At 37.3% G+C, this 12,330-nt stretch overlaps 1 protein-coding gene and 1 pseudogene across 1 annotated transcript; both read right to left on the bottom strand.

Annotated features, from left to right (window-relative positions):
- Positions 1-8,506: 8,506 nt before the first annotated feature.
- On the bottom strand, positions 8,507-9,646 carry LOC131850199 (uncharacterized). Its single transcript, XM_059200371.1, has one exon. The coding sequence runs from the start codon at positions 9,644-9,646 to the stop codon at positions 8,507-8,509; it is 1,140 nt and encodes a 379-aa protein (XP_059056354.1).
- LOC131850200 (uncharacterized) lies at positions 8,516-11,989 on the bottom strand (annotated as a pseudogene).
- Between the last annotated feature and the right edge of the window lie 341 nt (positions 11,990-12,330).

Here is a 12,330-nt window from a genome sequence, read left to right as displayed (position 1 = left end):
ACGCGAAATTTCATATTCATCCGTCCGCGCTGTTTTTCGTAAAAAGGATACAAAGTTATTACTTCACGTATTAATACATACGTTTTAATAAATTTATATAATACTTTTCATTATTTCACTTTTTTATTTATTTATTTCCTTGGACCTACCAAGGAATCTTAATTTTACGGCAAAATAATAAGGGAGATGGATAGTGAACATGTTTGTTTGAGTGAGCGAGACAGATATGACGCCACTTTTACCAAAGTCAACAAAAGTAAGTAAAATAATTAAAATAAAGAAAAATCTTAACCTAGTTTATATTTAAATATTATCCTTATTTAAATAAGGATAATATTGAGGAAGAAAAGTTTGAACTCGTTGTACGTGAAACGGATGCATTTCGGGTCTTTGTAAAATACGATGTGCTGTGCTATTACAATAAGAAAGAACGGGAAAAAGAAAAAAAAAAGAAAAAAGAAGAAAAGTATTTTCGTTTGTGTACAAACGAAAATACTTTGGTCATCTGCGACCTTTTGCAACACTTCTTCCTCGTAAGGAAAGCGAGTTCTACCTCCAGCCCGTATTTGATTCGGGAAATGGCCGCCCTCCGTGAGTGCGGCCGGTACATATAAGCAGTGATCTGGATAGCGCTCTAAATTTGGATATTAAACATTATTATAATTATTATAACAAGGATACCAACACAAAAGTCCAATTCCAAAAGAGACAACCCAAAGTTGTCGGTATGGAATCAACAAGTTCAATTCACAAAAATCCAAGTCCAAAAAGAGAAGCCAACAACAGCGAATACGGAAAGACGCGCAGTAGGCTGAGCTGAAGCTGAAACAGAATGAGCAAAATGTACTAACTGGTGTCGGACTGGTAGCGTAGCCATTTGCTTCATATCAAATTCGTTATTTTAAGATGCTCCATTTTTTCACATATTGCTCGTAACAGTATTATAACTTGCTCTGCTCGTTGCCAGACCCTTAGTGTTCGTTTTTTTGGATTCGTTATTTTGGAGCAAAAAAAAATGGAGCATCTTAAAATAACGAATTTGATATGAAATTGTATACACCGTTGTTACCCAATATACGGTTTCAATGAGTCTGGTAGGATAAGGAACCAAGAAAACTGTCTGGCAATTTAGGAAACTCAGTTTGAGAGAACTCTCAATAATATATATAAATTTCAGCTTTATTAAAATGACGTAAGTTTATTTCTAAAATAGTATAGTTTAGGGGGGTTCGGCGGGGGGTTGGAACCACACTAAGGGTCTGGCAACGAGCAGAGCAAGTTATAATACTGTTACGAGCAATATGTGAAAAAATGGAGCATCTTAAAATAACGAATTTGATATGAAATTGTATACACCGTTGTTACCCAATATACGGTTTCAATGAGTCTGGTAGGATAAGGAACCAAGAAAACTGTCTGGCAATTTAGGAAACTCAGTTTGAGAGAACTCTCAATGATATATATAAAGTTCAGCTTTATTAAAATGACGTAAGTTTATTTATAAAATATGTAGTATAGTTTAGGGGGTCCGGCGGGGGTTGGAACCACACTAAGGGTCTGGCAACGAGCAGAGCAAGTTATAATACTGTTACGAGCAATATGTGAAAAAATGGAGCATCTTAAAATAACGAATTTGATATGAAATTGTATACACCGTTGTTACTCAATATACGGTTTCAATGAGTCTGGTAGGATAAGGAACCAAGAAAACTGTCTGGCAATTTAGTAAACTCAGTTTAATAGTTCTCTCAATAATATATATAAAGTTCAGCTTTATTAAAATAACGTAAGTTTATTTATAAAATAGTATAGTTTAGGGGGGCCGGCGGGGGGTTGGAACCACACTAAGGATCTGGCAATGAGCAGAGCAAGTTATAATACTGTTACGAGCAATATGTGAAAAAATGGAGCATCTTAAAATAACGAATTTGATATGAAATTGTATACACCGTTGTTACCCAATATACAGTTTCAATGAGTCTGGTAGGAGAAGGAACCAAGAAAACTGTCTGGCAATTTAGGAAACTCAGTTTGAGAGAACTCTCAATAATATATATAAAGTTCAGCTTTATTAAAATGACGTAAGTTTATTTATAAAATAGTGTAGTTTAGGGGGGTCCGGCGGGGGTTGGAACCACACTAAGGGTCTGGCAACGAGCAGAGCAAGTTATAATACTGTTACGAGCAATATGTGAAAAAATGGAGCATCTTAAAATAACGAATTTGATATGAAATTGTATACACCGTTGTTACCCAATATACGGTTTCAATGAGTCTGGTAGGATAAGGAACCAAGAAAACTGTCTGGCAATTTAGGAAACTCAGTTTAATAGTTCTCTCAATAATATATATAAAGTTCTGCTTTATTAAAATGACGTAAGTTTATTTATAAAATAGTATAGTTTAGGGGGGTCCGGCGGGGGGTTGGAACCACACTAAGTATCTGACAATGAGCAGAGCAAGTTATAATACTGTTACGAGCAATATGTGAAAATTTGGTGCATGTTAAAATAACGAATTTGATATGAAATTGTATACACCGTTGTTACCCAATATACGGTTTCAATGAGTCTGGTATGATAAGGAACCTAGAAAACTGTCTGGCAATTTAGGAAACTCAGTTTGACAGAAATCTCAATAATATATATAAAGTTCAGCTTTATTAAAATGACGTAAGTTTATTTATAAAATAGTATAGTTTAGGAGGGTCCGGCGGGGGGTTGTAACAACAATATGGGTCTGGCAACGAGCATAGCAAGTTATAATACTGTTACGAGCAATACGTGAAAAAATGGAGCATCTTGAAATAACAAATTTGATATGAAATTGTATACACTATTGTTAGGAATATGCTCTAAATTTAATTAAATAAAAGAAACTTATAACAAATCGTATAATTAATTTTAACAAAATTAAGTAAAAGAACTTATAAAGCAAACACAGTATGATACGGAGATTCGTTCGAGAGCACGTCTGTCGACCAAAAGAGGCCGCACACCGGGTTTCGCAGCCTTTTATAGACACGCCGCACGACGGTGGCGCCACCACAGGAAGTTACACCTAACACGGCCTCTCCTGACGGAGCATCGTCCCCGATGCTTTCTGGTCACGGCGCGTCGTCTGGTCCGACTGCTAATCTTATGCGTTCTGTCCAGGCTAAAGGTATTCTCAGGGCTATTGCTCTGAGACGAGTCAACAGTGACTCTTCACAACCTGTGAACCATAAGTTAGTGGTAAGCATTTTATTTTTGGAAGTAGGATCACGTTGCCTCACAAGGACTAATCTAAATCTGATCTAAGCATGTATACATAGAAGCCACACAAAGCTTTACACGAGAGGTAACCTATAACACACTCTACGCTACACAGAGTCTTACACGAGATTTATCCTATAACAAGCTGGATGCTGCACAAAGCCTTACACTAGGTGAATCCTACAACGCGCTCGATGCTGCACAAAGCCCCACACGAGGTGTATCTTATAACACACTCGATGCTGCACAAAGCCTTACACGAGGTGTATCTTATAACACACTCGATGCTGCACAAAGCCTCACACGAGGTGTATCTTATAACACACTCGATGCTGCACAAAGCCTTACACGAGGTGTATCTTATGACACACTCGATGCTGCACAAAGCCTTACACGAGGTGTATCTTATGACACACTCGATGCTGCACAAAGCCTAATACGAGGTGTATCCTATAGCCACCCTCGATGCTGCACAAAGCCTTATACGAGGTGCTACCTATTACACACTCGACGCTGCACAAAGCCTTACACGAGGTGTATCCTATAACACGTTCGATGCTGCACAAAGCCTTACACGAGGTGTTACCTAAATACCTTACGATAAAATTTATCTCAAAAATACAAATTACATTTGAAAAACTCAAATTCCTTTTTGACTCTGCACTATTTTGACTCTGTATAGGTTAGAACAATAGAGAAAGCATCTGAGTGTACGAGAATATATTTGTATTTGTTACATTTTATGTACTGCATCATAAGGTATTGAAAGTATAGTGGACCTGGACATTGGGTGGAGAGGAACGTGATATAAGGTAACATGTTTACACCTTAAACAAACAATTCCGTGCCCTATAATATTTCTTTACAAGATGAATCCAACTTTGAAACCGTCAACTAATTTGAACTCAACGTTTCCACGTCAATATGGTCAACACGTAGTCTTTAGAAATATAACAATAATCGCGACTATTTCCTATAGAGATATGTTAATAATTATTTTCTTTATATATCGCAAACTATTCAACTGCCCTTGTACAAGTAGTTTCCTCATCAGCAGCACATGCTACTACGATTCGTTAGGTTATTAAAAGGATTTCGATGCGTGAGATATGAACTAATCTTTACGATATTCAAACGTCAAATCACGATCCTGTAGGCACATTCACCAGCGCACTACCCTAGGCAAGAAATCCTCGTGTAATTTTCAGGGCGCTGCAGTTAGTTACTACCCTAAAATGTTTTCCGATGAGATGACGATGTTGCAACGCCTTGACAACAGCAAGTATCTCGAGCTCAGGAGTAGTACCTTGGATCTGCACATATTGTAAAGCTACTGCGTATATGCGTCCGTCTTTTCCTATTTGAATTAGTACCGTAACCTAGTGCACTTGCATCCGTATGGACTTCAGTCCGTAAATGGTCAAAGATAAGCAACGCGGATTGACTAGCCAATATAGAAATGATCTCATCTCTCTAGTTTCTATTCTTTCCCCCGTTAAAATTTCAAGAGGCGATTTGGGTGTATCACGGGATATACCGCCTAAGATAGCTGACTGCACAAACCGTGTCAGCTCTCCTTACATCTTATTGTTTGCATTTGATCAGTTCATGAACATGAACGAGGACTGCTTGTAGAGACTTTCCTACTCTAACACCGCTTTAATCTTATTTACTTAATCAACCAATTGATTGCGTATTTAATATTTAGATTTTAATGATTTAGTACTAATTGGCAATTTGTATTCACACATTTGAACTTGAAATGTAGAGTTACCACAAGTGTTCAAAAGAGCAACAGACTTAGTCTTCCTCGCTCGTTCCTTACACGATAAGATAGTTTACGCGGAAGATTCAAAAATAAGTATTACTTGATGAATGAATGAAGTGCTCAAATTGAAATTTGTTTGAATGAAGAATCCATCTTTCTATTTGTATACGCTCGGCCTGACCTGACTCTTACAAATAGTTCCAGTCTCCTAGGATACACAACCTCAGGAGCGAGGTAATTCACTCAGCGGAAATTAATTGTAAACCTGGATTTTCACACGCATGCTTAATTTATAACCGTAAAATAATTTATATGGTCGATTCGGTAATTAACCGTCGTACCTACATAACGCTACTTCGTTAACAAGTAGTTGAATGTGTATCTCTATACGGTGTTGACTATAGCTGTGACTGAGCCACTAAAAAGTATTCAGAATGTTTATTCATTAAGACAAATTTTCATTTTCATCACCACGGAACGGTGTATTTATCAATTTAAGTCGCGCTATCGATTCACTACGCGCTATATCATTTTCAAGAGCCGTTTCTAAAAATACGCTTAAAATCGTTATTTCGTATACGCAATGTCTTTTCAATATTAAAATTATCATTACCAATAAGTCCTGGCGTCTTTAAGATAATCACAAGGTACTAAGAAGTTACTTCTTGTGAGATGTTATTAATTTTGCAGATAAAGTAAGAAAATCAGACCTTACAACACGAAAATGATCATTTGATTTAAAAGAAGTTGCACTACTGTCGTACTAAACATTTGTGGGTATAATCAGACCGCATATCCGTTTCGTTTAAACAGCATAATATGTGCATCTTACAACACGAAGACGATCATTTTGATTTAAAAGAAGTTGTTGAACCACTATCGTACTAAACATCTGTGGGTACCCGCATATTACGGCGGTAATTTCGTCGCGATGTGCATTATCACTAGTCCAAGTCACGGCGAAAATTTGCGTTAGCCTAATTCAGATTATTTCTTTGTAAAGTAAACGTATTCAGTATGACCTATCTTCTTACAAAACGCATATACGTTTTGTTATTTTGTTCGTAGGTTATTTTCAAAAGAACTAAATTTACTTCTATACTACCCGACTATATTGCAACTATAGCACCGTATTTGAGAATCTACTTCTATACTACGTAGTTTGCTATCATATATGACCAAGTATGATCATCACTAGCCCACTCACGTTACTACGCGCTTACTTCACCTTTTAACGACAAAACTGACACCGTCTGTCGGTTCACTGAATGACCACGATCTACTTCATCGCAACTATTCGTCAATGTTGCGCATACTTAAAAGTATGAAATATAAAAATGGAAAGATCTCACCAGATTCATGACATTAAGCGTCGATAAGACGTTTAGTAATGTCTGTTGAGGTAGCAACCGATCGCGCCACCGCACCAGGTGCGCTCGTTGGCGGGTCTGGCTGGCGCGCCGACTGTCTGCGCGGGCGGCGACAGCGCGGCGGGGCCGGTGCCGGCGCAGGCACGTCGTCAGCATCTACGTCGGCAGCTATATGCGAACCCCTGTTTCGCTGAGCTACCCGCACGTTGTTCCAGCGACACCAATTGTTGAGACTTGCGTCCATTAACGCTCCTAGTTCACCTATATTTGATAGGTGGAGAACGGAGACGCGTGCTCTCGTAACGATGGGCGTTTTCTACTCGACATGTAATCAATCCTTAGTCAAAAATGTTATTCGCGACCAAAAATGGCCTCGAATCCCACTTCTGATGTTAGGAGTATGCTCTAAATTTAATTAAATAAAAGAAACTTATAACAAATCGTATAATTAATTTTAACAAAATTAAGTAAAAGAACTTATAAAGCAAACACAGTATGATACGGAGATTCGTTCGAGAGCACGTCTGTCGACCAAAAGAGGCCGCACACCGGGTTTCGCAGCCTTTTATAGACACGCCGCACGACGGTGGCGCCACCACAGGAAGTTACACCTAACACTATATAACATATAATATATGATCAAACGAACTTCTGGAGTGAAGTTCGATCAATATTATATGAGTCTTCATTCTTCAGATATACAATTATATTAACCAGGTAGTCCTTTTATCCTACATGGCAACTCGCACGATTTTTAGAGGTACAATCGATAAAGTTATCGATATACCCCCTTTTTATTTTTATTTTTATTCTTTTGTCTATCCCTGCATATTTCTCGTTTTCTGTTCATATTTTAGAGACTCAAATATAAAACTTTTCTGGGATTTGGGATGGGGGAGTGTTATATATCTGAAGAATGAAGACTCATATAATATTGATCGAACTTCACTCCAGAAGTTCGTTTGATCATATATTATATTTCGTTCTTCATTCTTCAGATATACAATTATATTAACCAGGTAGATGTTCAGAGATGAATCCTCGAAATAATTAGAAAAGTTTTATTTTTATATTAATAATAATAACAAAGGCGATTATCATTTTTGAAAGAAAATAAATATAATTTGAGAGTTATCATTAAATTATTGGTAATCACATCCTGATCTAATAAATTAAATATATAAGTTGACCTTATTAATCTTATGGTTGAAAAGCAACTGTTTTTGCAAAAAGACCCTCGTCTACAATAGGTCTATTGTAAAATCTGGCGAATGTTTGAGAGGAATTAGTCCAGCCGGCTGTCTTCCTTATTACATCCAGTGAGATGCCTGCGTAGTTCGCTGTTGAAGTAGATGCATGTCGTGTGCTGTGCGCACTAAACAGTCTAACGTCGACACCACACTCTAATAATGTTTGTTTAATCCATCTACTTATGGTTTGACTTGAAGCTTTTCCATGAGGCTTTTTGTATGTGAGTAAAAGATTTTCTATTGTGTTTGATCTTAAATCCGAGGTAATATCTAGATAGTCCTCTAATGCTGTTGCAGGACAAATGTTTGGATTCTCCAAGAAATAGGGGAGAAACAAGATGGGTGGTTCTCTTCCGGCTGCAGATGTTTTAATAATGTCTGTAATTACTATTTTAAATCCTTCTGGACTCTTATTAATATTATCAACTTTGATCAGTGAAATTGTTTGTACCCTATGTGCTGTACAGAGAGCAAGTAAGGTTACTAATTTTTTTGACAGTTTCTCCAATGTAATATTTTTATTTGGAAACCAGTTAGAGATATGGCTAAAAACTACTTGGGGGTTCCATGTATTGATATATTTTGGTAACGGGGGTTTTTGTTTGTAAATACCTTTTAATAAACGTTTTATTTGATCGTCTGAACTTATATTATTCTCTAATAACAAAGACAGAGCGGATCTATGTGAATTTACCGATCCGTAGGAAGCTCCCTCTGTATATTGTTCTGCTAAAAAGATTAACACGTCCTTGTTTGAAGGGTTAAGCGTTTCAATGTTTTTTGCTGCGCAGAATTGCCACCATATTTTATATGTGACGCTATATTGTTTTAGAGTATTTTCCGCAATCGAAGAAACCATAATGTCTAGTGCGACCGACGGTGTGTTTCTTTTGATAAAGGCGAGCCGCAGAGCTTCGCGGCCCCCAAGGTAAGGCTGCGATGTAGAGGGTGCAGCTGTCTGAAACGTGATAGTAAAAGCTTCTTACTAGGTTTAAATGTAATGATTTCTGATGCTAATAGGTCTTGTAGAAGTGGAAACCAGGCTTGTCCTGGCCAGTAGGGAAAAACCAGAATGCCCGTTGCCGAATCTCTAATGATTTTTCTCAAACATTTGAGTATAAGAGAAAAAGGTGGAAAAGTATAGAAGAAGTATGAGTCCCAGTTAATAGTGAAGGCATCTACCATAAAAGCCTCTGGATCCCTTTTCCAAGATATATACTTTTGACATTTAGTGTTGGTGCGAGAGGCGAAGAGGTCTATTTCCGGGTTTCCAATAGTTATTACTATTTTTTGGAATGCCCAATCTGATAACTCCCACTCCGTGTCTAAATTTAGTTTCCTTGATTCTTCATCTGCTATAGTATTCTCCTTTGTATTAATATACGACGCGAAAAGCCAAACGTTACGTTCCTCGCACCAACACCAAATTGATTTAGCCAGATCGTTTAAATGTGGGAATTGTATGCCGCCCATTCTATTAATATAACTGATAGCTGTTGTATTATCTACGCGTAACAGTATAGAACAGTGGGACATATCGCGAGCAAAGCATTTCAAGCTCATAAATATAGCTAAGAGTTCTAAATAATTAATGTGAAACAAATATTCCTCATCTGTCCAAGAGCCGTTTACACGTGCACCATTACAGAATGCTCCCCAGCCTGTTCTAGAAGCATCAGAGAAAATTTCCATTACGAAATTTTCGTCTGGTCTCAATGTGTTGGTGGATGAAATAATATTTTTTCTCCACCATTCTAATTCTGGTAACATTGATTCTGTTAATTTTATTTGTTTATCGTAACTGTTGTGAAGTTTTAACGCTAAATATTTTTGTCTTTCTAATATTTTTGTGTAGAGCCAACCATACTTGAGCGCAGGGCAAGCAGAGACTAGAACTCCAATTAATTGAGAAAATTCTCTAATGGTGCATTTTTGTAAAGAACGGAATCTATCGATTAGATTGCTTATGTTATTTCGTTTTTCTATGGGCAGTGATATAGACATATCTACTGTGTTAAATATAAAACCTAAAAACTTGCAAGTTTGTTGCGGCCTTAAGGAGCTTTTCTCGTAATTTATTACAAAACCTAAACATTTAAGTAATTTTAATGTTTTATTTATATTATCCTGGCACTCCTCCCGAGTGTTACCTATACATAAAATGTCATCAAGGTAAATAACTGATTTAAGCCTTTGCTGTCTGAGATAGATAATTATTTCTTTCATAATTTTGGTAAAAACTCTCGGGGCTACCGAAAGGCCATACGGCATGACTTTAAACTGATATGTTTGATCGAAGATAAAACGCAAATATTTCTGATGACTTTTCTGTATAGGTATCAATAGGTACGCCTCTTTGAGATCTACTGTTGCTAAAAACCCGTTTTTAGGTATTAATTTTGCTGCTGTTCGATGATCTTCCATTTTAAAGTGTTCTTTTGGAATGAATTCGTTGAGTGGTTTTAGATTTAAGATAAATCTCTTTGTTCCGTTTGGTTTCGGAGTTAAGAAAATACTAGAAGTAAAGTCATTTTTAGTTCGTTTACAAGATGTTATAGCCCCCAATTCTAGCAATTTATCGATCGCTACCCTCATATCTGAAAATTCTTTATTTGAATTTAGTATGTTACGGGGGGTGCAATTTTGGCTGATTTTCCTATTAAACGGGATTGGGTATCCATTACGTATCCATTTTAATACTACGGGATTTTTTGTAACTTTAAGCCAACAATTATAGAAATGCTGTATTCTGCCAGCATGTACCTCAATTAATGACGCGTTGGGGCACGTTGTCTCGTCTGGAATGAAGTTTTTGGTGCGTTCGAAACAGGAGCTCTGCGGTTGGTCATTACTCCCTTCTTGCCCCCCCCTCGTCCTCCTCTGTTCGATGGATAACGGGGAGGGGCCACCCAGTTTCCCTGGGAGGCCGTACGACTAGATGATTGTTGTGAAGCGGGCGTTTGGGTTTTAACTATGGGACTGGATTTTTTAATCTGTAGTCCTTGTTTTTCTATTGCCTTTGAAGCTTTTATTTTTTCAGGGAGGCTGCTTCCGAAGAGCATTTCGTCTCGGTCAACGTCCTGTATGACCTTGAGGAAGGACTTTTCCAAGCCGACTGTCACGAATTTCGTCCTAGCTTGAGTTTCAACGAAGTGTAGATCGCACAAAATGCGACAACTGTCACTTATAAGTTTTATTGCCTGGAGTTTATCTTGATCATTGTCCAGGAGAATCGACAGACCTCTGTTTAGTGCGGTTAACCCTAAAGCCAGCTGATCCTGAACTGCTTCTACTCTTTATCCCGTCCTCTGACGGCGTCCGAGACAGCTGCAGCTATCTCTGGATTTAGCTTTGGGGCTTTAAGGAGCGTACAGTTAGCCGGGATTAAATATTGTTTCAATAATTTATCCTTTGACTCTTTGTTCAAACCTTTTTTGAGAATAGGTTGCCATAGTCGAGCTAGATTGTCGTGTATGTTTTCACCATATTTTGGTGAGTCATCCGTTGCTTCGCCGAAGGCGATTAGTATTTCGGGATCTAGTTCGGGAACTATGGTTGAATCTTGAACTGTCTCACTAGCATCTTGATTAGATGTCTCAGCTTCAGGTAGGTTTGCGGCTGTTTCTGGTGGAGTAGCAGCCGGTATTACTACCTCGCTACTGACTCGTGGCTCGTTATCTAAAAAATAACGAGAAAAATAAGTTCAGTTGTGTACAACTGAGGTAGCTTAGTGTACGTGTAATATAGCGAATATAAATATTTTTATGTATGTTTATGTAATAGGCTATTACTACAATAAACTTTTTTTTTTTTTTGTGAAACCTTTAATATTATATTTTGTTTAATCATATAAGTTTGTATGACCTTTTGTGGTGACCCGCGGTCGCCCTCTAGGTGCATGATTACATATACCATCGTGTTGATCCACGATCAACCTCCCGGGAAAAGAAAAGGTAACTATTATTTCATCGTATTTAACGAAAATTAGTATGATTACTAATTAGCCCGTGTGATGACCCACGGTCAACCTCTGGGCCTTCGTAATAACGATTATTGAAATAATAATCTTGTGTAAGGTACCGTCGTGATGACCCGCAGTCAACCTCCAGGCCCATTTTACACATAGTATTGAAGTACTGCAGGTTAGCTATTAAAGTACTTCAATGTATGTACAATGTACTTAAGACTTGTACACTATAGTAATTTGAACTTTTACTAACCTGAGATTTCGTCTGAGTCTGTCGAAATTACGTTTCTCCGAATTCTCTTCCGCTTTTGTTTTTCTTCTAATTTTCTGATTTTTCGATTGTAATGTTCGATCTTCTCTTGAGCACACCTTTTCGGCATGATTATTTTTATTTTACCGAGATACTTAAGAATAGGTGCTTTCGTTGCCACGCACGAAAAAAGAATGAACAGAAAACGAGAAATATGCAGGGATAGACAAAAGAATAAAAATAAAAATAAAAAGGGGGTATATCGATAACTTTATCGATTGTACCTCTAAAAATCGTGCGAGTTGCCATGTAGGATAAAAGGACTACCTGGTTAATATAATTGTATATCTGAAGAATGAAGAACGAAATATAATAGGCTTTTTTTTCTTCGGCGGTAGTTGCAAAAGTCAGTAGTGCTCTTTTATGTTATTAATATATTTAATTTATAAATAATAGTTATAGTTCTAATTT

Source organism: Achroia grisella, unplaced genomic scaffold, assembly GCF_030625045.1.
Source record: "Achroia grisella isolate CSIRO2021 unplaced genomic scaffold, CSIRO_AGI_Agris_v1 utg7089, whole genome shotgun sequence".
NCBI lineage: Eukaryota > Metazoa > Arthropoda > Insecta > Lepidoptera > Pyralidae > Achroia > Achroia grisella.
The sequence above is the reverse complement of the archived record's forward strand: the minus strand, read 5'-3'. Positions and strand labels throughout refer to the sequence as shown.